Here is a 25,145-nt window from a genome sequence, read left to right on the forward strand (position 1 = left end):
GGGTAGCAGGGAAATGGCGGCCGGGCCGGTAACCTAGCAACGGCGGGGAGGGGGGGGGGCTGGGCTCATGGCGGTGGCGGGTGCCCCTCTCCCTTGGCTGATCCCTTCATTTTGACCCCAAAACCTCCCCCTCCCGCTCGTTATCTTGCACCCTCACACGGGATGGAAAAAGGTAAGAGGTCAGGGGATGGCGGGGAGGGAGAAAAGTTGAAGTTGGGGTCTGTTGGTTCCTACCGCGTGTTAACTTGTAGTAGGAGCTTGCCAAAGTAACGTGCGTAAGGCAAAGTGGGGAAGTATCACAGGATCCGAGAACACGCACGCCACGGATTGTGCAAGCAGTGAAATAAAAACAGTCTGTCCCATCAGCATGTGCCATGCCTTAATCTGTTTTTGCAGCCAAGCCCTTGGCCCATTTGGTTCAGGTTTACATACCTACAGGAGTATGGGCTGGCATCCCAAACGAAGCGACAGTTTTACTGTATGAATATAAGGTGAAAGTGAGAGGCACGTTTTTCAGCTACGATTTCAGAAGGTTTTGGGTAAGTGGCTTGTAGTTGGCTGCACTGAGATTTGGTGGCAGCACATGGCTTTGATAGAAGGAGCTGCACAAACATTGCTCTGGCTCATAACCAGCCCTGGCTCCACGTTCATCGAGATAACGATGCCATACTGGTACAACAGCAGCACGTGTTGCTGAGCTGAACCCTTGTTTGGAACTGGCTGAAGAGCACGAAGTTCTCTGTGCTGGAAAATGGAAAGCCCTTCCCAGCAGTCCTTCCGTGTCTCCCACCCACGCAGCGGCAGCATGGCCTTCTGCACAGAGCTGGGTGTCCAGGGCCTCTGGAGAGCAACACAGCATTATTTGGCGTGTCCACGTAGTTACTCTTAACTATTTCTCAAATTTTATGAAGAGAACCACAAATTGGTTATCTACTCTTTCTGTCAAAGCAAGCACACTCCAAGAAGCAATCATTAGTAGTTGAGAACTTCTTGAATTCTGAAACAGTGATGTCAAAAAACCACTGTCTTAGTAAATCCTTATGAGAACTCAACTGGAATGAGTTTTTAGGGAAGTAGGGGAAATAGGTTTCATTATCAGATTCTGTGGGCTGATGATTTTTTTGTTTGTCTGTTTCAAAACAAACTAGCTGTGGTATTAAACTAAGATTCCCATTAAGAAAAAACAGGCTTTTAAAAAAACAGTATTACTGGGAGTACTCACATGGATACATAGCATGCTGAGACTGTTGTCACAAGAGACTGCCAAGAAAAATTTCCAGAAAAAACCTTAAGCACGTTGGATGGAGATTTTCAGTGCAGCTTCAAAGTCAAAAGTACTGATTACAGATAACTTTAAAAAAAATAAAATTTCTTGATTAATGGTTATTTTGGTACTTGAAGATACTTCTAGTAAATAAAGAGAATTTTTTTGTCAGTTCAGGCTGGACTAGAACTTTGGGGCTGTTAGCACACAGTGGTTATTTCTGACTGCCTAAATCTAATGACTTTTTAAATTCCTGCTTTGTCTTCATTTGAGTTAGTATTTGGATGGCCTTTCACTAAGTGGGGTAGCAAAAGAGGTTTTGATTTTACAACAGTTCTACAAAGAGACCTTTAGGGAGATGAATTATTACTTGAATCTGAACATAAAAGGTGTAAGAGCTATGACTTTAATTCTTAGTGTGTGTACTTTTTTCATTTTAAAAAAAAAAGGCGCTTTAGTTTAATCCATGCGGTCTGCCACAGGAGTGTGGTATGGGGAGTATTTCAAGGGAGAGAAGATGTATTTTTGGCACGTTAAAACCAAGTAGTACACGAAAACCTAGAAGTCTTGGCAGTTTGCTTTGTGAGGTATAAAGAGACGGCATTCCTTTTCATGCATATTAAATGGAGTATTTATGTATGTTAAATGAATAAATAGAATTTGGAATAAAATAAACTCGTAATAAAGTAAGTTTTATGTTTGTCCAGATTTGGAGGGTAAATTCAGTGGTATCGCTATTGGTACCAAGATGCATCTGTAGGGAGCGTTTAGTTTTGCATGCAGTTGTCCGTTCTGCCCTAGGGAACTTTTGCCCTAAGGAAGACAGCTGAAATTCCAGATAGCAAGTCATGAGAGAACTGGTAGTTCTGTAAGATCTGGACTGCTTCACGTTTAAGAAACCACTGGAATTAACAGCATTTTACTATCTGCCAGAAAAAAAAAATCCATGGTATTTTAGTAATGCATCATTTCAGCAACTATGTATCTCATAGTAAATGCACAGCATAAAGGACTGTTTTATACAGAGTGCCTCACAGAAGAGCTCTGTTCAGTATTCAGCTGTTAATTTAGTTATTTTGTGATGTGTCCTCTGGAGTACTGTGAGGCTGGGACAATAAGTTTGTGTTCTGTTCACAGATGCTGCCCTCTGGCCATGGCTTTCAGGGATGTGAATTCAAGAAGACATATAGGACTTCAGCAGCTCTCATCCTTGGCATCAACTGGAAGAACGTTACTGGGGCCAGTGAAATCCTGTAAATTCATTGTGGATGAAAGCACCAACCAAAGCATGTTGATTTGTTCTGCTGTCAGACTGATAGAAAGTTTGGACTTAACCAGTGCTGCCGGACAGCTTCTTAATGAAACCATTCAGGCGCAAAACAAGGAGTTTAAAACTGGGATGAGCACCCTGTTGTTTCTTGTTGGTGCATGGAGCAATGCCATCCTGGAGTGTCTCCAGCAGAACGTTCCTGTTTCAGCAATAGTGTCGGTCATGTCTGAGGGGTTGAACTCCTGCTGTGAGAAAGTCCAGTGTCTTCAAATATCAGTACATGATGTAAATAAAGAGCTGTGTTCTAGCAGTGTTAGGCCAAACACTTCTAACAGTAAAACTTACGAGATTGCATGTGACAGTTTTCTAAATCCTCAGATTTTTCTGTGCTTTCAGAAAGAAGTTTCTCCATCAAAAGAACTTGTTCCAAGAAATTCTTGTTCCCATCAAGAAGCTGACAGTAATTTTAACAAGGGCCTGGTTTCACCTTTGGCTGGCTTTGGATCAATAGCTTCCCCCGTCAGATCAGCAGATGATAACAATGCATCTGTGATTTCTGGAAGTGGTGTTACTGCATCCAGCTGCAAGCAGAAAAGATTAACCCATAGCAGATACTTCGGTGCTCTAGCGACAAGCCCTTTTTCGAGTCAGCTCGATGATTCTCGGGTATGCCTCTCAGGACAGTCAGCACATCCATGTGAATGTTACGGTTTAGGACACCTGGCAAGAGCTCTGAGCCATGGAAATGAGCCTAACATGAAATTGCTTAAAAGCATCGTTGCGTATCAACACAAGAGAGCAGAATGTAGTGGCTCTTCCCAATTCAATATTGCAGAAATTGTGACATGCTGTTTACCTGGTCTGCCTGAAAGCTATTCTTGTGTTTGCCCAGGTTTTGTCACTTTAGTATCACCAGAACAAGCCACAATTATCAAACACTTTCGAGACAAACCCCTTCGGATTCTGCTGATGGATGGTGACCTAACGGAAGAGTATCGTCACCTAGGTTTTACTAAGCCACGTAACGTAAGGACCGTGTTGGACCGTCCTGACCTACAGGAAGGCAGACCAGGAGACGTGTGGCTAAATACTACGTTAGATATTCTAATACGCTCTGAAGTGAACTTAGTTTTGGTCAAAGGGAACGTGTGCGAAAACTTAATGGAAAGGTGCGTGGCGAACAAGATTCTGGTGATCGGTTCTGTGGCTCAGAAGGTGCTGTGTGCCTTCGGGGAGGTCAGCGGAGCCCGGCCCGTGACGTACCTCACCCAGCGGAGCGCCTCCTGCGCGGGGAGCGGCGCCCAGCTGGATCTGTGGACGGCCAGCGACGGGCGTGCGACGGACCTGGGTGAGCTGGTGCCCGTCAGGATAAGGGTGCGAGGGATCGCCCTGCTCACGGCCGTGCTTACTACAGCCGTGCCTGCAAAGATGCAGCTCGTCGAAGACCAGTTCTGGACTTTTGTGTACCGACTGCATCACGCTCTCAGTGACGGGAAGGTTTTCCTCGGTGGGGGCGCAGTTGAGCTCTTATGCCTGAGTCACAGTCAGGCGCTGGCAGAGCAGTCTTTAAAGCTAGCAAATAAAAAGCCTGTGAAAGAATTTCACGGCCCTTGGCTGGCAGCATCTTCAGCAGAGTATAAATCAGTTGTGCTTCAGGCGTTAGCAAGTGGCTGGAGCCAGTACCTCTCAGCGATTATGTGCAACACCGCAAAAGCAGCATCGCTTTTTGAGGCACGGACCTTAATTGAGCATCACCTCAAACAAGCAACTGACTGTGGCTCTCCCTCAGCATATGTACTGAAAGAGTTTCAAATGGGTGGTATGTTCCGAGGTGGACCTGTTCCTTTCACAGGCAGTGCAGAGGGTTTTAGGGTTTATGATAACGTTACAGCCAAGACAGAGGCGTGGCGCAGAGCTCTAGACCTGGTGCTGCTGGTGCTTCAAACAGATGCTGAAATTATCTCGGGTCCCCAAAGTAATCAGCTGTTAAATTCACATGCGTCGAGTGAATTTATGTTTTTGTAGGACTTGTAGGCTGTTTTTTTGTTGTTGTTGTTTTGTTTTGTTTTTTAACAAGTCCATGAGTCAGTGAGTGGAAGAAGTCCAGGTACGATCTACATTTCTTCATCAAGTCATAGAGCAAGCATTTAGGTGTGGTTATGACTTGAGCGTGTGGAACAGTGGAAATCTGCCTGTGAAACAGTAACAAGGTAGATCTAATTTCCCATTTCTAGAAATGAGTTAAATAGCAAACAAAACTCACTTGTGGGCTAACCTCTAACTACAGCTGTGCGTTTCTAATTAATGATATTGTCTGTATGGATAGATTAATCCAGTCTGATGTCTGTAACATTCAGCAGAGCAGATGTGCCGTTCTGTTCTCATTAGAAAGAGGAGTGCTGTCAAGTCGAAAGAGGCAGTATCTGTCAAGTCGAGTTGGAGAAAAGTTTGCTTCAAATGGATAAACTCCTATTCTGAACGTGTGCTGCCCGTATAAGGTACTGGGACTTGTATCCTGTGAATTATTTAATGTCTTTTACTTCTAAAGAAGGGTAGGAATTTCTTACATAACATTCTCATACTTGTCTGTGTGATATGAGAGTTATATAAGATGTAATTAATTTTTAATTATTACCTTGCTCTTCATTTCTGTATGTCACAAGTGTAAGAGATAATTATGATTATGATAATTTATGACTGTTTCTGCTTAAGCTAAGAGATTGTATTGGTAGATCCTACTTTCGCATACTTGTATGGGCAATATATTTTCCATTTTGAAATATCTGTCTTTTGAAACTTCTATGGTTTTGATATAAATTCAGGCTGAATCCCCCCTTTTGGTATTATGGAGTGGATGTATCTCTACGCAGTTTGGTTTACATAGCAAGTTGGATTTTTAGATTACTTCATTTGGGTTCTTTCAGTTACCCTTGCAGAGAGGAAAACTGTAGTTTTATCAGCTATTGGCTAAAAACTGAAAATTAATCTTCCCGGGATGTTTGAAGCACAACCATGGTACGGTGTTTTTGCACTTAACATCTAAAAGTAGACCAATTCAGAAGTGGCACTTTGTTGCAAGAAAGAGATACGTAATTCTAGGGATATTTTTTTTCTGATATGGGCAATTTGAATTACACAGTGAGCGTCTGATGAGTCAGGTGAAAACAGGATGGAAAAAGAATGGAAATGGTCATTACTAAAGCGGATTCTTGCTCTTAGGAGTTGATTCTCATTAAAATGGTGAATTTACCCCTTTTAATTGCTGGTGGCAGACAGTCCTGTGGTGGTGAGAGCTAAGAAACGGGATGGCTAAGTGTATGTTTTCCGCATCCTGCATCAGTGAAAAGGCGGACAGAAAATGGGGTTGTAACTTGATTGTTAGAGCCTTCACTACTCATTTACTCTTGTAAGTGGATGTTTTTTCCCTCTGGGCTTACTTTCCTTGCTGTAGGTCCCCACCCCAGAAGCCATTTTAGAGAAGAGCCATCAGCTACCTCAAATCCCTGTGATCCTTCCCTTGATGTCTTCATCTCTGTAACACAGAGCTCCATAGCCTACACCATGCTCTGCAAAAAATTGCCCTTCCTGAGACAGCTTGGGAGTCTGCACAGCTGGGAGCTGTGAGGAGAGGTGAAATCCTGAGCTGCTAATTGAGAATTGACATTCTCAGTTATGCTTAAGCGTGGGATGGAATTGGGATCCTTAGAAACAGCTTTTGAGCCCTGACCTGACGAGAAGCTCTAACTCAATTTTTAGTAAGAAGAAAATCCACCTACATGCATTTTAAGCTGGAGCTTTCTTCTACACTGTACATATTCTAGCATATTGCATATGCAGGTCTTGCATGGTGCTGTTTACCTGAGTGGTTCACACTAAGCGAGTAACTGATCTATTCAGTATGCAAGGCAAAGAAAGACACAGATAATGAAGTTCATCCTCAAACATGTTTTAGATGCATGTAGGCGTGTTTATGAAAGTAGTGTTCTATGGTAAACGTTGCATTGAGAGTTCTCATTGCTGAATTTAATATTTTTTCTAATTTAGTGTAAATGGAAAGCTCCTAGAGAGGCTAAGGGAGCATATGAATTGCAGTTACTTGTCAGAAATTTTAGAGAAAATAGTTTCTGTGTGTAGAGAGCTACGCTTACAGTATTTGGTCATCTCTGATTTGAAAACATAAATGTTTTGTTTTTCTAACAAACTCCAGTGGGTTTTGGCAAAATCTCTTCAGTAACGTACAGACTTGTAATTTTAATTTTAAACCATACTTCCTTGCAGGATAAGGATCGAGTTAATTATAATCGTAATCATTCTCCGATTACATCTTCATTATTAATCAGTTGGACAATTGATGTGTAAGAGCTCGGCCACGCTCTCGATACACCAAGACACGAGAGAAAAACGGTTTGGTAGATCAAAAGAGGCAAAAGGAGCTAGTGAGTGTTAGGTGAGAAAGAAATCAAAGCCCAGCATATAAATAAATACAGAGAAACTCTGCTTCTTTTCAAATGTTTGCAGCTCAGATTTGGCTTTATACTGTTTTTCTTGAACCTCCTATACTTAGCATTGCATAATCCCTGTTCCCAAGAAAAGATCCAGTTGCACTCTATTTGAATAATAGAGTTAAGTGGATTATGGAAAAAAATCATACATGAATTGTACTGAAGTGGTCCAAATGTCTATTTATAGGGCTCTAAGACACCGAGAGCTGACGCACCAAATGTTGAGAAAATCCCAAATGATGTAATTTTTCCAATCAGGCTGTTTAAAAGTACATAACAGTGTATTTAAATATTGCGACGCGGAGGTTTTCTCAAAAGCCCTCGGACGTTATATTTTGATTATTTAACAGTTGCTTTTCTACAGGCCAACAAAATGGGCTGTTTTATAAATTAGCTAGATACTGCATCCTGGATTACTCAACATTATTTCTTTGATATGCACAGAGGATGAACATGCAAGCTGCCCTCAAGGCAATGTGAAGTACGGTGTGCACGTGTGGATTCCTCAGCACCTCATCTCTAAAGAAGCAACGCAGAATTGGGTCCTGTGCGCGTCTGGCATGACTCTCAGCACGGGAATTACTCCAGCAGCTGCCACGGGCGATTTCAGCTTCCCTCTTGGCAGATGCTCCTCCTAGGGTACACAGAGGTCGTTTGTGTCGGGTATGGTGTGATGGAAGAGCTAAGTTTTTGCTTGCGACGTGCCTGGGGTATTGGAAGGCAGAAGAGGTTTTAGGGAAGGGCTTGGCTCGGGAAGTGGACAGGATCTGGCTCCCTGCTGAAACCCTGTCCTAGCCAGGTGCCTGGTTTCTCCAGTGTGCTGCTCGGAGTGGAGAAAATCCTGTGTAGGCACGGAGGGGGAGCAGCTAGGACGCTACCACTAGTGTGACTCTGCTGAAGTATTTCGGCACTTGTCAGCTGTAGCTTCTGAGGCTGCCGTGGAGGTTAGCAGCAGAAGGGCTAACGACGCAGATAGCACGTATGTGTGTGCTCTGTGAAGGAAATAACCCCGCAGTCCTTACAGAGGTGTGCCCATCCCTAAGCGGAGTTAACTCAGGGTTCAGGTGTATGGCACCCTCACTCCGTCACTTCCTACTTGTTGTTGTACTTCTGTTTTCCTGGGAGAACTGGGACAGGCTGTGTCTTAAATCACTTCTGCCATGGTTCCCTCTCTTTCCCAATGGACTTTCTACATGCTCACACAGAAAACCAGCAGTAAATCGTGTGTATTTAAGGGGGTATGGTGCTCGCAGTAGGCTGAATGCACCACTGGGGCTTGCAGCAGCCTGGTGGGTGCCACCTGCTGCCCCAGCCAGCCATCCCACCCGTGAGCTGCCCGCTGCCTTGTCCAGCTCCGTGCTGCCTGCCCTGCCCAGCCCGAGTCCGGGAGGCAGGCAGGGGGTGCTGGGCATCTTCCACCAGAGGTGAAACTCCACATTCCTTAGCCAGGAAGTGTGGGATCATGGATAGCTGGGGCTGGCTTGCATCGGGCCGCGGTGGTTTGGGTGGGTTTGGGGGGAGGCTGTGGGAGCAGACTGTTTGGGGAGCTCTTCCGGGCTGCACTAGCTCCGCTTCGGTTTGTTGTGGAGTGCATTCAAATGTGGGGATTGGGGTGGAATTTTTTTTACCAGATCAACATTTCAAAAATCAGTCTGCTGTCCTGTGTTCCTCATTCAGTGGGAATAACATGGTTTGTTCCTTTACTTAGAAACACCACCTGCCTGGCGTGTTCCCTCTTCACATGCTGGGGTCTGTCCTTAGTGAGACTGTGTAAATTTGAGAAACTGATACTGACAAACTGGCTCCAAAAACAGACAAACAAACAAAAAAAATCCACAACTTTTTAAAATGTTACTACCAGGTATAAATTATTTTTGTGTGCTTTCTAAGCACCCATAGCTTCCCCCCTCCCATCTCTGTTTGGAGTTATTAATAGCATCATCTAACTGAATAAGAAATAAGCTTACTCTGGTGTCTATGTATGGAAGCTGGCTAACCTCTTCTTTTGCTTTTGAACTTCTTGATTTACTCCTGCCAGTGTTTGATTTACAACAAATGTTCCCAGCGTGCGTCTTGCCCTGTGATGTTAAGAATTTTCCTTCTCTAAGGCTGGCCGCTGTGGATCAAAGTAACTGGGGACCTTGCAGCAGGCTGGCATCAAGAACTGGCCCTCTGCTGGGAAAAGTAGGTCAGCTTCCCATAAGCAGCTCAGGCAGGACATCTAAAATTGCACCAGCTCTGCCAGGTAATGAATGCATTAAATGTCTCACTATTGATTAAAACAACAAAACAAAAAACAAAACTTACTGTGTTTAAACTCTGTAACACTCTGTTACATGCCAGCATTGTACTCAAATGGGTCTGAGCTTCCACTTAAAGGGTGTGCTTGCCGTTACTGGAGCCTGAATTGCTGCCAGGAGTGCTGTGCATAACAGGTACTTTTGGCTGAACCTTTAACAACAGAGACATTACAAGCGATACATTCTGTACATACGTACATAAGGGAGATTGTCAGGGGATATTAAATTGTTCAGTAGTTTTTCTGTCGGGGAATATTAAATTGTTCAGTAGTTTTTCTACAGTGAATCTAAAACATGGATCCGATCCTGACCAACTAGAAATGCTCTTTTTTGTGTGTGTCAAAGCCACAGGTTTTATGGGATATGTTTCCTTTTTTGAAGGGATTAGGGTGTGACAGGATGTTCAAAAGCATGGCACTGTGTTATTACTCTGCCCCTTGCTCAAGTTCTTTGTGTTAATTCTTCGCCTTGGGAGTTAAGCTAAGCTTTAAGCTTTTGGTACTTTCCAGAACGTGGTCATCCCTAGTGCTATTTCTACAACTCTTTCCTCAAATTCAGTTGTAGAAATATAATTTGCTGATAGCATTTTGAAGCAGAAGGACTGTATTCCAGTTTTATTCCCCAGTCTCTTAGATCCTAGATCAGCAATCCTCTTGAGATCAGTTCCACATGAGTACAATTAGAGCAGTTAGTATGACACACATTTGGAAAATCAAAAAATCTCAAACTAAATTCTGCCACTTGCCACCAGCATTGCTGCATCAGCTATTGTGCAGGTGCAGGACCAGACCATTTTCTCTGCAGTGTGTCAACATGGTGTAGATAGATCTGCAGTCAGTGGAATTTTTCTTTGCAGATAAAAATACTCCAAAACCTGATGTTTGTAGGGATGCAGTTGAAGGGAGAGTGAGAAAAACTCAGGCAAGTGGACAGACTGGAGACTGGTTTTGATCCTAAGTGGTGGAGAAATAAAAGAACACTCTGCTCCATCTATTTTGGCTTTCTATCTGGTTATTCCATTAGTAATACCCGTTTCTTTAGAATTTGGAAACACCCACAGCGGTGCTAGCACTGTGATTCTGTTTGTTGCATTATGTTCATGAAAGCCTTGTTATTTTTGCTGTTTCAATTCTGAAAGCTGCAGTTGGTGTTAGTGTTTGTGGCTGTCCATGCACGCAGGTTTTGCAGATTCTGCGCTGTGTATCGCACAGTGCCCTGCAGAGCTGGAACGGTTACGTGCTTTACAGCAAGCCCTGAGGACATAATCAGAGCTGGAACCTCTGGCAAATACTTGCAATACTTACAGATACATCGGGGAGTAGAGAGGAGCGTGTAAGCAGAGGAGCAATGTCTGAGGCACAACTGCACTTCTGTTCCCCTGCAAATACTCCCTTTCCGGGCATGTAGCGTGCATTTCAAGACTTAGCAGAGGAACAGCAACGAAGTCAGTAGTCACGTGTCTACAGTGCTGAGTGGCTTCTGAAAAGCCAGTTTTTCTTAGAAGGGAATTTCTAGCTTTAGCTTTTCAAAGACATTGTCAGGGTAAACACTAAGCACAGTGAAGAACTAATGTGTGATCTGTATGAGCCAAGCGCTGGCCACAGCGTTCACCATCTCCTTACATTAATGCCTTTGAGTTCAAAGCACTGAATCCCCTCGGAGGACAGGATGAGGAACATCCTGAGCAGTGAGGAGGGATGTTACATAATAGACTGGTGGTTTGGCAGGACCACGTAGGAGAGTGGTTAGCGAGTGCATAGATTTACAGGCTGAAACCCTGCAGAACAGCTGTAGCAGTCCTTAGAGCAGTCAAAGTGGGGATGTACAGTGGGATTCAGGGGAACAGGTGCTTCCCAGAGTGAGTGGATTAAATAGATCCCTCACTTCTCCCTGCACATCAGGCCCCAGGTGGCCCCAGCTCTGTGTTGTGGGTGGTCCGCCCCAGTGTTCGCCAGCACCGTCCTTGGCAGCCACGTGTTCATGTGTCCCTCTCCTTCGGGACCTGCAATATAGGGGTCATGCTGCCAGACAGCTTGCTCCACTGGAGGCACAGGAAAACTGCAACGTGTTTTTTCACTGATGGCCACGATCCCTGCATGGCAGCCAGCTCTTGCAGTGGGAAGGTACCTGAGGTGTTGTTTTCGATAGTGGCATGTAGGTAGAACAGAGCAATGAGAGCTGAGGTTGCTGCATTGTACGGAGATGTTGCACCACTGAGGTAAAGGCTGCTGTTCACAGAGCTGCACCTTTAGGGAGGATGATTCTGTTAAATGCTTAGTTGAAAGGTAACTGGATTGCTGGCTGCTGATGTCTCTACAAAATACGCGTCTTCCGTCAGAGTGGGAAATGTACCTCTAGTGAGTGGTGAATAGACACCTGTATTATTATTATTATTATTATTTAATGTGTGCTAATATATTTCGTGGTACATATACTCTGCTTATTAAATCTAATATACTGTAAAAAGGCTCCCAGGTAGGTCTGCCCTCCAGGGTCAGGTAGGAAATATTGCTACAGCATAGGGTCCAGGTCAGTAGTGTTACATTAGAGCTGTTTCAGGGGATATAACAAGGATATGAGACGTGTGAGAGGGATTCTTGCGTGCTTTTCAGAGGGATGGAAGGAAAGGCTGGGCCATGATCATGCACAGATGGCAAATGAGCACATGTGAAGGGGAGGAATCAAGTGGGAGGAATCTGCCTTGCAGAGATTGAAATAAATAAATAAAAATAAAAAAAGTAAAAATCTGTTTAGATGGAAAGGAATTCTTTCCTTGGGGACCCAGTGATACTCCAAACAATAGGATTATTCTTTAATTATTGCAAGAGCATAAAAGACAGCAGGCAGTTTTTATTTAGAAATAGTGGGAAGATTGCTCCCTGACCACTTTCAGCTCCAATCAGTAGGCTGGAGTCTAGTGCTATTCACAGCTTTTGTCTGCTATGTTGCGAGACCAAATATTTAACCAGCATTGCAGATTTTGAGAGATGACTAAAAATAAGACAGAACAGTTGCTGAAGTGATTTATTTCCAAAGTGTAATCTGTCACTGCTTTCACTGACTAAATGTGACTTTAAAAACAAAACAAAACATCTGTTTTTTAATGCTAGAGAGCCAAAGTAACTCTAGAGGAGTTGTAGGAAGCAGATATATCTATGATACAGGCATTCTGCAGCAGAACAGACATACTTTCTCAGTTAGCATCACAGAAGACCATCTATCTCTTTTTTCAGACTGTTATCAGTAAATCCTAATTTTGTCCAAGAACAGTCTTTTGCCAAAAAAAAAAATAAAAGCCACAGAAAATGGAAAAGAATTAGGTCTTGTTCTGGGTATTAATTGCTGTATTTCATTTGCTGCCACTGCTCATACCAGCGTTCCAGTTCCTCGGGTATGCCTCACTCAATGTAAGAGGTAGTCAGTGTTCAGTACCCTGCTTCTCACTCCCTTCATCTCTTAGTTTATGTAAGCATGGTTTAAATAACCATCCCAAGCCTATTATTCAAGTTCTTCATGTTCTTGTTTTCTGGGGCTGTTTAACTGTGGCAGTAAGTTGATGGTTGCCAGAAGCCAAGAAACTCAGTTGGAATCAACGGTAAGAGAACTTGACTGGAAAAGGATCCCAAATTTATCTCTGTTTATCTGAAATACCAGGCAATTAACTATTAAAAAAAAAAAGGTGTGTGAACCTGGCTGTGCAGTTATTCTAGCCTTTATTTTTAAAGCGTCTGACATCTCAAAACAGTGCTCTAAATAAACTTAACAGAATTACCAAATGTCAGCTCAGTAATTAGCAGTAAATAGTATATGTGGTTAATACAAGAATACCTTTTAAATTTCAGCTCCAGTGATGGATTCTAGGGACTGTTTCAAACAGAGCTTGAAGAGCACCTTCTTGAAAATAACCTTCTGCCTTCCAGGTTATTTTCACAACCGTTCAGAAGACCAGTGAAACTATGGAAGAAGAGAGGAGCTTCAAGGCCAGAAGAAACGCTCTTAGTAACTTACTATAAGCCCCCTGTGTGGTGTTTGGAGGCAACAGGTAAGGAAGGATTTTATTGTCCTCACCTGCAACTGAGTGCATTAATTCACTTGTAACCTTAGTAGAAGATAATGTATATTGATCCTTACTTGCCTGGGAGAGTGGCAAGTCATGGCAAAAATGAGTAACTGTGCAGAAGCTGGAGGAACTGACTTAAAGTTGATTGTTCCAGTGTCTCCTATCTGCTCCAGTCTGATTATTAAACAGACTTATTGCTAAATTGCCTAAGGAAGGTCTGCCAAAATACAGGAGCTAATTTAAAAGTACGTGACTTCTGTATGTGCCAAGAGGTGCTGCTTTAATTAATTATATGTAAAATAGGATGTTAGACTGCCCTACATCTTGATACTTGGAATTTAACAGGTGGCCATGATATGAAGAAGCATTATACAAACAACATGTTCTGTTCCCTGCCCTCACTCAAATGTTCATGTCCGATTACCTCAGTTAACAAGTTAAAATAGGACTTGTCATGAATTGGATTTTCGTTTAAAAGGCCAGTCAGGTTGTTTTCTTTCTGTTTTATGTGTTGCTATGAGCCTCTACCACAAATTCAGTTTTTGAACGAGAATTTACAGATGCTTTTGCTGATGTGCATGTGTGACAAGATGTTCCTTCAGTGATATGTTATTCTCAGGAGGCTGAAGGGGAAGGGGGAATCATGCTTTGGTTGTAAAGTAATACAGGAATCAATCCCTTTTTCATTAAAAACATCAGTAGAGTTTCCGTTGCTCGGGGGAGTAAAAGCCTCGGTCCCTAACAAACAGGTTATTTCAAAAACATGGTTGTCTTTCCCCACTCTTGCAAATGCTGGAAAAGGGTCACTTTCTGATTATTTCTCAGGGGAAACAAATGTAAAATCGTGAACTGCATATTCTGATGAGGAGTGCAACATTCATTAAAAGCAGCTCTTTCTGTGATGAACCTCTAATAAGCTCTGACAGCAACAGGAATTAAGTACTTAATGATGACCTGGAAAAAAAATTGCATCAGAGATACAGGAGGTCAAACCATCCTTTCCACTGAAGAACGTGATGTGGAGTAAGAGCCTGGCATCCTTAGTGGTAAAAGGATGTCCCCTGCAGGGAATGTCAGGTAGAGATCAGCTTTGGAGACAATCTTAATTCAGCTCTATCAGTCTGTTTCTTATTTCTAAAACTGCAAACTCTGTAGAGAAGAAACTCGGTTGTGTTCATACAGCGCATAATAGAATGAGGCCATGGATAATGCCACAAGCCAGAATTATTGTAGTAATGAAAGTTTTGGTGTCATCTAAGATTCGGCTTTTTCACCTTCAAAGACATTTTCAGATTTGCAAACCTGATAAAGCTGATCGATTTTGTCTAAAAGCCTTCTGCCTTGCTTGCCTGTACAGAGCTACCAGAAGTTTGTATTCTGTAAGGATTATAACAGGACAGAGTAATTATTGGAGGGTAGTAGTAAGCCTTGACAATGAACACAGTAGCTCTTTTTTTGGAATATAGGGTGAAGATTAAACCACTGTAGTTACAGTGTGCCAAGTAGAGCTACCAAAAGTCATATAACATACAGCGCAAACCTAGCACAGCAGAATGGTTTTTCTACATACAAATTGGCATAGTTGGCAGGATGGAATGAATGTCTTCTTTTTAAATCATATGGAAATGAACTGAGACTGCAGCGTATGTGTTTCTTGTGTGTGTGTTTGGAGTTTCACTAATTCTTTTTAATGTGTTTTAAATGATTCCCTATAATCTGTGATCACTTACTTTAGTTAAGATCATTATTTATGGCTTTAATATTAATCTTCAGTGTCAGATCTCTGTTCATTAGTCGTGGTCTGACAAAAGCATAAAAAGTTGCCCCTTGTCGTGTTTTCTGTACTGACTTTAACTAATTTGATTGCTGCAGGTTTGAGGAAAATCCTTACCTCTTCTCCTTGTTTATTTCTTTCTTTTTAAAGTGGAAACTTAAATTACTTTTTTAGAATTATGCTTTCATCTGTGCCTGGCTCTTCTACCCTGTTTGCTCGAGTCCCCAAAATTAGCAGGAGTAATGTTCTAGTTTGCAGTGCAGTAGGAAAGAATAACTTGACTTTTTAAAATAAACAGTGCAAGACCTGGAACAAATACAAAACCTTCAGACAAGGTGAAAGCCCCCAGAAGAATACCTCTATTCAAAATGTCTGTGGATGTCTGCAAGTACTGCCAGGAGCTTAAGTCTTGTCCTTTTCCTTTCCAAACATGTGTATTAGTTTTTTCTTTAAAAATACATACTGTATCCTTGAACTCTCCCATGCTTCCAGTCAAAGAAGGTAGTATTTCCTTTAGACTAGTTGATTCATACATAAAATAAAATCTGTGAGACATTATTTTGGTCTTGGTTATTTCCCTCTTGTGATACTGGATGGAAAACAGTCTTTTTGAAATATTCAGCCTTTGAAAAACAGCAAACGTTTCTAGCTGTTGAAGGTTTATACTCTGGGCTGTAAAAATAAAGTGCTCTTAATTATGCTTCCTCTAGGATGAATTCATACCATATTTTGCTCCCCTTGTTTACGAATTCATTGCTTTCAGCAGGAAGCCCTGAAAACCTACCAGTTTTACTTAAAACATTTATCTGGAAAAAAAATAAAACAACAACAAAAATTTCCTGAGGAGAAAATATACTACAAGTTACCTGGTTTGACATCTCAGAGTTTAAATCTGTTTCTAACTCAACTAATCCAGCTTTGTTTGAAATTTCACTTACCCTGTAAGACTTGTATGCACTGTACAGCAAATGGTCTCCTAGCATGGTCAGTGTTGCGCTGAGTTTCTCCTGTGCATGTTTTGTCATCCCCAGGAGCCGAGCTGTCACCTTACTGGGATATCTCCACTCCCCAAAACAGCGTTAAGGACAAGGATCTGACCCGGTAAGGGGCCTCATTCAGCAAAATACTTGTAATGTGCTGTTAATAATCAGATAAATAGCCTGATCAGCTGTTATGCTGTATGGCCATATCAGAACTGTGGGATCCACAGAAAAATGTACTTCCCACATGCATTATCAATTTACTTCCTTTAAGCCCACCTGCATTGATCAGCTGCTTTCTCTTCTTAAAGGCAAAAGCACTGCACATCTTCTGAGGTAACTCTATCTTTAGCCTGTATCTTTTCTTTCCCAGCACTTTATATCTTCATTGTTTGTTTGTTTGTTTTTAATTGAATTAATAATCTTCCCTCCTCCTGTTTGTGCAACCGAATACCTCTTTACCGACAGATCAAAATGGCTTTATTTTGTATGGGATGCTCAGGCCACCAACTTACCTTTCCATAATACCTGTAGGGTAAATGAATGTAGTTAAAATCCCTATATCACACCTATATCACACAATCTGCTCTGTATCTATTTCTAAATGTACACGGGATGACTTGCATAATATGCATAGCAGATAATAGTAATTTCTTCCTTAAATTTGAGTGTTGTCATTCTTTTGGGGTCAAATGAGAGAGTGAGAGACTGTCTGTTGTTTAATGTGTCATCTGTTCCACCTGGGTGACACCCATCTGGTCGAACGTCATAAGCAGAGGCTAATTTTGTGCTGTGCTGTTGCCAGCAGCCAAAGAAGGATTCTTTGTGGCTCCAAGGCACTTATTTACTCGTTTTTATTTGGCTTGAAATCACGGAGTTTCTCACTGCAGTCCTGTGAGAACAATAGCAAAAGTCCCACTGAAATTTAACTTTCTCGGAATGAATCACAAGTGGTATAGGATTTATTCTTGGATTGCCTTACTGTGTCGTCATCTCTTATTAGCTTCTAATTTCTTGTTAATTACTGACAGGAGAATCAAACTAAGCATATCTTCTATGGCAGAGCTTGTTTCTACAAGAGTAATTTTCCGTATTAGAAATCAGGCAAGAGAGGATTTTTCCTACGCCTCCAAAATGTGCATGGAAGGAAGGGATTAATACAAAAATGATGGCCTCATGATCTGATCTAGCCTCTAAAATCCTTTTGGACGTGCCAACTTCAGAAATTCTTCTAATTAATTTTCTTAAAATCCCCTCTGTATTCTGCATCTAACAAAGTCCTGTGACTACAACAGATCAGAAAATAAACTCCATTGTGAATCATATTTGAAATTGGCAGGAAAGTGAGGGACTTCAGGCCAAACCCAGGAACATCTCAAGTATGAAGTATTTAGGATCAAGATCTCAGTACTTGCTTCTGAGAGGAACTTGGGCTACTTGCAGTTTGCTGCAATAAATCAGGAATTTTCAGTCCTGTAGAAGAAATTTCACCCCAAATGGAGTTATGTAAGACAGTTTTACTAAGTATGTATTATGTGAAGTAACATATGTCAGGCTATAGAATATTATGAATCTTTTTTTTCTTTTTCAGTACGTAAGTTTATTACAAGAAGTTGGCTACTCGTGATATTTGGGACACCTGTGGGAGCCATATGACCTCTTCAAACTACTGGATTTTCAGTGGGAATGTCAAGGTACCATACAGGGAGCTGCCCATGGACTGTGCAGTCTCAGAAACAGCTGCTCCGGGAAAGGTTGTATTGTCATTCTTCCCAATCAGGGAGAAAATCACCATTCCCATGTTTCTAGTTTTCCAGCAGTCTGTATCTGTTGTTAACCATGTAAGCCCATACCCGATTCCTTGAAGTAGGTTTTCAAAGGTTTTTATTACCTCAGCCAACAAGTCTGCTTGTTGCCTTAGGTATGTTTGAGGCAGTAGAGATCCACTGCACTCTGGCGACTAACAATAAATGGCTATTCCTTATGAGAGGCTTTGTAGTTGTTGCAGTACAGCACGTTTCTGTTATGTCAGGCATAACTCTGAAGGCATTCAATATTGCTAATATTTCAAACTATACTTAGATTTTGACAAGATAATCTGCATGCTGCTGAGTTTGTGTTAAACTAAAGCAACTCAGTTCCACAATACATTCTAGAGGCAATTAATCACATGAAGCCTAAAACTGTTCCACTGCTGTTATTGTTCTTTCTTTTTCATTTTTTAAATCTTATAATTAATATTTAAAGGAACTAAAAAAAGAAAAATGCAAATGCAGACTATCTGTGAAATGCGAAAAAATTGTTAAAAGCTGCAGCATTGAGGATCTCTGGGCAGGGTTCCATAACACAACTAAGCATTCAGCCAGCATGATATAATTATAAATTAAACAACTCTAAATAAAACAAATTCTGAATTGAAAGCAAAATAGAAATCCATCAGACCTCGCGTATTTTTTGTGGCAGAGAAACATGTTAACCTTATTTTTAGAAATTAGCGGCCACTCCCCTGTGTATTCAAAGATCTGTGGTGTCTGCACATTCCCTACAAGTGGGGTTTCTTGGAGCGGGCACCTCACCAGGCATTGGCTCAATACTGGCTCCATATTTCAGTCAAAAGAGACTTCTGCAGAATTCAGGGGGTATTTACAGCAAGTCTGGAGCTTTCAGTCTTTTTAGAGATACTACACAATGGCACACAGTGATATGCTACATTTATGACGTCTATAAATCTGCTTCTTGTTCTTGAAAATGCTATATTCAGTTGATATCAACTGCTGTCATTTAAATAAAGGATCACTGACAATAATATGGTGAGACTGAATCACCTAATCTTTTTACACTTAAAGAAGTGTAACATTTAAATCTCTTTTTTTCTCATTTCCTGTGGTGTTGTGTTGTTTTTTTTTTTTGGTAACATATCCTATATCTCATTTTTATCTAAAGGAAAATTTTGCATCTAATGTTAGACAGAAGCTTTAAGCCAAACTGGATCTGATGTCTCTTGGTACATGCTTGAAGTAAACACTCTTTCAGCAAAGTCATCTAAGTATTTGTAGTAACAATTTTTGTTATCATTTACTGCTGGATTTCCAGGAGGAGCAAAAGTAACAAATGGAAACTTCAGTTACTGAAAAAGAAAAGCCAGGAAAAGATCTCAAATCTTGTAAATAAATGAAATGGATGCTGACATGATGTTTAAGATTATTGCAGGACATTTTCTTTCATGTAAACCAGATTTATTTTTTAATTGCCTACACACGCCTCTATCTTTCAGAGAATGATGCTAACCATTGTTTTGGAGGTTAGATCCATATGGTAAATCTTCCTCCTCCATCAAAAACACAAGTACTCATTAGAATTACAGATGACTATGACAGCACTGTCCAAAATAAACTTTTCTTCATGTAGATCAGATCCATTATGAGACTGAACAAACAGAGTACTTCATCATGAAGATTTTAAATAGCTGCAGGAAAATGGTTTGACCAGTCAGCTACAAACTAGTACACCAAACATTACAAAATTTTGGAACTCTCATCACTTTTAAAAAATGCTGTCCCTTGTATAGATAATCCTAAATATGTAATGGGTTACTAAGAACTTTTGATTAAGGAAAACTGAATTAAGTGCCTCAATGAGGAGTGTAAACCAATGGCTTTTAAGGGAAGACTAATCAAGTGAATTTTCCATGGACATTCTAAATCAATAAAGGTGCCTGTGGTAAACACAATTACTGTAAAACCAAACGTAATAATTTAAATTTTTGTGCTTGCTGCATAGATTATTTTATTTACCCTTATGACATCATTACAGAAGTAACAAGTATTTCATTGTGAGTTTCTGTGCTTGGTTTTGGAACTTTAATCTTATTTTTTACCTTTTTTTTTCTTTTTTTTTTTTTGGTCAATACTGTGAGAAGATATGATTTAATTTCAGAATTCTGATGTCTGATGTGCATTGTAAGCTTTGGTTTGATCACAACAGCTTTTGTTTCCAATTGTAAGCCAAACTGAAATTTCTTCTGTTTTGTGACGAGTAGGGAAAGTGCTTTCTTCCACCTTCTTTCCTGTTTTAAAAAAGACGCAGCATTTGTAACAGCTTGTTGCTGCTCACTTTCCTAGAAAGTACAGGGAACTGGAGGTCTCAGATGAAAGTAACTTAAAAAAAATAATAGAAAAGCAATGTAGTGCAGTGACAAAAGTTGTATTTCATGACCCATCTACTAAGTAATTCTTAAGCACTGACCAGGTAAGGTACTTGGTCCTGTTTGAAGGTGGTGGACGTATACCACCAACATATTTGTTTACTAAAAGGTTCTGTGGGGAAGACATTGATATTATTTATATCTAGCCCGTTCATCTTCATACTCTCAGCTCTTCCCTTATTTCCTAGGTGTGTTAAATCAGGAAGTCATAGCACTAAGGTCATCCAGTCTGTAATTTCTGGCTCCTTACCATCAGTAAAGCTATTCTCTGGGCAAACTGGATTCTGGAGTAGCCTCATGGGATAACATGAGCAGCAGCAGCCCAGAGCCATTGTGCTTAGTCAACTTAAAATGACAGCTGCTCAGCTGTTGTTAATAACAATTAGAGCATGTTAACACCAATTGCATCGGTGAATCTTATGAAATAAATGCCTGCTTGTTCACTGGTTGTTTGACTGAAGTAATGTATAGGCTATCAAGCAGCCAGCAGCAGCAATGATCAGAGAAGGACTTGAATCCAAATAATTTCCCCCACTTTCAATGCCCCCGAGACAGTTTATTGAGATTTTTCACCCTTAAGTGAATACGAAATGCTGAGTAAAAGGATATTACATAAATTGGCTGACATTTGCAGTGGACTAGATAATTGTTGTTGCCTTGTGCGTGCGGTGGCTGTGTGTATGCGCACATGTGCCTGGTATTGTCAGTGAGCTCCCAGCCCACTCCCCTCTGCTCTCAGCAGGCTGTTGTGAGACTGGATTTTGTGGCTTACGTAAGAGACGATCCAGGAAAACATGCTGAAATATTTGGAATTTGCCCTCAGCACTAACCTCTTTCCTCCATTGTGTCATAGGCTTAACGTTTTTTTGTTGTTGTTTTTGTTTTGTGGAATGCCGGGTTGCGTCTCATCTGAAAAAATGATGTGTCTCTGGCCTGGGCAGGGAATTGGGTGTACCAAATGACTTCTGCTTGCTTCTACTTTCCATGGGCTGTGACTATAGTCCCTGCAATCAAAAGTCTCGTCTATTCCTAACCCTTAGGAACTGGGAATTAACAAGGGTAACCACGCGCCAAAGGGAGATGGAAAGAAAGTTGTTATGGCTGTATCTCTACCCTAACCCACTGAATGCTACAACTGCCACGCAAAAGGCAGCTGTATCCTCAGAAGGGGCCAGCAACAGGTACAATGTCTAAGAAAAATATTCCTTTTTTCATTCTCACAAACTCTGTGCCTTAAAAAGTAATTTATGAGTTTTTCTGGTTTTGAGCCATGCACTTTTTATGTGCAGTGATTCCTAGTGAGAATAGATAGATTAGAAAATCATAAAATGTGTTCCAGTGAGTGAAAGCATGTCTCATGCATTTCATTATGATCATCGTTCATTTGCTATGTGTAACTCTCCTTTGAGTTGTGCTTATTCTTAATGTTGTTTTACATTACTGCACATCTATAAAGATTTTTTTCAACAAGATTTGATCTGTCTTAAAACACAGAAGTATGCTATAGTAGAATTTTCTTCTGTTCATCTGGAATGGTGCGGTGTTCCTTTATTACATGTAATTTTTTGTTGTGGCCTAGAACCTTAATCCTGATTCCACCCAAGTTTCATAGCAAAGATCTGATGGATGTTTTTCTTTAAAAGGCAGTTGGGATCAGATCTCTATGCCCTGCATCTACTTTATAATGTATTGAAGATAATGCTTTTAAAAGTGGGAAAATTCTTAACTATTCTGAGATTGATCTTCTTCAGGTTGAAGTCACTGACAGTCTAGTTAACTTTGACAGAGCAAGGATTACAGCTAAATTACTCAAACTACTACTGCTTTTCTATGCTAAGGCAAACAGATCAAATTCAGACATGAGGTGAGCAAATGCAGCTCCTTTTTTCATACTTATTTGTACCACATTTGAATTCTGGCCAATTCCATATAGTTAACTAAGCTAATTGCTTACAGTTTGTTCCAGTATTTTCTTCTCATTGCTTACAGCATGATCTGCCTTTCTTGCGTGTAACCATACTGGAAAAAAAGCCTTGTGTCGGAGAGGTACTATAATTATGTTTCCAATTATCCCACATGGTAGTAATTCAAACATCACAATACATGCTAATTTTTTTTAATAGACATTACAAAAAGTTGACATAAAGAGACTGCAATAAAAATAGAGACTATTTGTTGCTGATTTATATTGTATGTGAATAAAAGAACAAGGGTAGCCCGCTTTATTAATTTTAACAATCAAAACTATTCATCTTTGTCACCTCCTAACATATGATGTAGTAACACACAGCTTTTTTTCCCAGAACACTAGGTTGAAGAATGTTGCATTTTGGACATGTGGCAGCTAAGGATTGTTTGCTCACCCCTTCGTGAAATTTCAGGGGCCTCCTTTTCTCCTTCAGAAAAATTACTTCCATCTGCTAAGTATAATTGCTTTAAAAATGACTGGATAAAGCTACTAATTATGCTGACTATAATTCTTTTATGCAAATCATTTAATCAGTATTTCTGTCCTGTATTTACATTACTGTCCTTGCCGACCCAGAACTAAGCTATTTCACATACATGATGTGATGTATAGGTCCGGGACTTCTAGTGAGAAGTCTGAAATGTCCTAAAACCAATTGTGATCAATCGAAAGAGTCCAGTACAGTTTTAAAGGATTTGGATTGAGGCTCAAGTTGTCTCCAGTTTTAGAGTGCTGAAATGCTTTATTGATGCTTAATTTAGGTAACATGGGAGTTGGCATTTGGGAATGGTAGGCAAAATGGAGATTCTCCCAAATAATTTCTTTTGAAAGTTATGCTCAAGGATGTTGAATGTAAGAGTTTAAGGAAGAGTGACAGGAAATGACTTAAAGAGTCTTGTAATCAAGCTAACAATTCCTATGAAGTAAATTTAATTATAATTATCTCCTAAGATTGAAAATAACTCTGTTTAGTAATAAATTTGGACACAAGATTTTATTCTTAATCTGAAAATAAATATCAGAGTTTTTTATGTTAAAAAAAATGGCAAAAGTGTAGCTAACAACATAAGGAAGAAGGAAGACCCATTGTTCAGTGACTAATCATGCTTTCTAGATTTCCAGAGGCGCTATTTGAAGTGCATGAGTTAAAAAAAAAAAAAAAAAAAAAAAAAAAAGAATGTTATCATAAATTCTAAACAAATAGGTGAGGTGGCCTGGGGATATATGCTGTGCATGTCCTGTTCCTCCTTCTGCATGCAGCTATGCAGGGAGACTTTTATAGACCTGCTAACAATACATTTAGACTTTTCCTTTGTGTGGTAGACGCAGCTTTCCCCACTTTGAGGAACAGCACGATGGTAGCTTCAGAGAGGCTAGGGAAGACAAAACCTCAAACTGTGGGAAGTAAATATCTAAAAAGAATGAAGAAATGATTTCATCACTTTCTTCTTTCTTTTATTCAAATCACTCCAGAGCAAATTTTCTTATGTCAGTAGAAATGAGAAAGGATGTTGGCTCTGAAATTTTAAAATGCAACTTAATACCAACACAGTTTGACTAACTGTGTTTGACTAATTGTAGTCTGTGAAACTGACTGCGACCACCCTCAAATTTATTTTCTGGACAAACAAAAGGTTTTCTGTCATTGCGTTTTAAAAAGTTTACCCCCAACAGCTGACAGGCACAAGCACACACTCTGGCAGACTGGAGTTCCTCCAGGGATCCATTTCATCTGCGCAGCTGAATATGGATTGTTGCTGTTTTGTATAAAACTCACCATATGAGAGATTACATCTTCCTTTCTGCAGGCCCACACAGATGGTGTGAGTGACTAACATCCCTCGATTTTGTACAGCCTACACACTGATGTCATAAGAAGAGACTAATACCTCGGAGGTGAGTGTCCTTATTTGTTGGCATTCCAACAACAACAGTATGAAATGCAACAATGGATGAGAAATTAATAAACAAAAAGCCCTACTTCATACTAGGAGAAACTGACATAAAGTATGTGTAACACAATTAAAGGAATCATCAATATTGACTTGGTCTTCTAAAATAAGTGAATCAGCAGATGACAAAGCCTGTAAATTGATTCATAAACTGCTGTTATTTTAATGTAAAAACTCTGAGATTATGTTTTTGAGAAACTGCAGTTCAATTATGAATGGAAATAACAGTTAAAATCCATCATTCTTCTTGGCCAAGATGCCCAGTAAATTTTACAAAAAAAGACTCGAGTACTCATCTGTATGTATCCTTGCATGTATAATGTATGTATGCAAACATATGAACTAAAAATGCTAGATGACTACCTTGATTTCATTTAATTAATTAATATACTCACTTGAATTTAACTTGTTGGTCTTAACGAAAGGATTTTACCATTATTTGCTTACTGATTTTTGTTGTTGTTTTTACAAGGTACTTGTTGACTACAGTGAAATGACTCAAGGTGTGTGATTAGTCAGAATTAAAGCCCTTCATATTTATGGCAGTAAAGTTAGCCAAATGTGTTTTTGTTATTTTTTCCTTGCAGTGAAGCACTCCTGGATTACACACTAGCTTGTGGTTGGTTGCAGTTGCTGAGGAATTCTGTGCAATAGTATCTTAATTTCTTAAAAGAAGAAAGAGTTTTGTAATAAGAGATGTGTTTTAAAAAATATTTCAGTTTTGTTGCCTTTTTGTCAGACTGGAGTTCAGGCAAACTTGAAACTGAACAGTTAAAATTTCATCTAGTTCCACAAAATTTTAGAGGAAGCCTTGTGACTGATTTTTTTAATTAATATATATATATACACACACACATATATATATATATA

The 25,145-nt window shown here is 40.3% G+C and overlaps 1 protein-coding gene across 18 annotated transcripts in view; it reads left to right on the forward strand.

Annotated features, from left to right (window-relative positions):
• BBS12 (Bardet-Biedl syndrome 12) overlaps positions 1-25,145 on the forward strand; it is a 94,257-nt gene that overhangs the window by 39,388 nt on the left and 29,724 nt on the right. For 6 of the 18 annotated variants that reach the window (XR_010831437.1, XR_010831439.1, XR_010831444.1 and 3 more), the window contains 6 exons: positions 2,402-5,032; positions 6,813-6,981; positions 7,481-9,281; positions 13,257-13,378; positions 16,202-16,271; positions 17,742-24,219. Coding sequence is in view for 1 of the 18 variants with exons in the window: in XM_066996669.1 (XP_066852770.1) it covers positions 2,402-4,559 (2,158 nt within the window). In the remaining 17 variants the exon portion in view is untranslated. Of the gene's footprint in view, positions 1-14; positions 173-2,401; positions 6,793-6,812; positions 6,982-7,480; positions 9,282-13,256; positions 13,379-14,221; positions 14,474-16,201; positions 16,272-17,741; positions 24,220-25,145 lie in introns of those variants that run through there. The other 12 variants (XR_010831449.1, XR_010831442.1, XR_010831447.1 and 9 more) reach the window with 12 other exon arrangements.

Source organism: Anser cygnoides, chromosome 4 (assembly GCF_040182565.1).
Source record: "Anser cygnoides isolate HZ-2024a breed goose chromosome 4, Taihu_goose_T2T_genome, whole genome shotgun sequence".
Classification (NCBI taxonomy): Eukaryota; Metazoa; Chordata; class Aves; order Anseriformes; family Anatidae; genus Anser; species Anser cygnoides.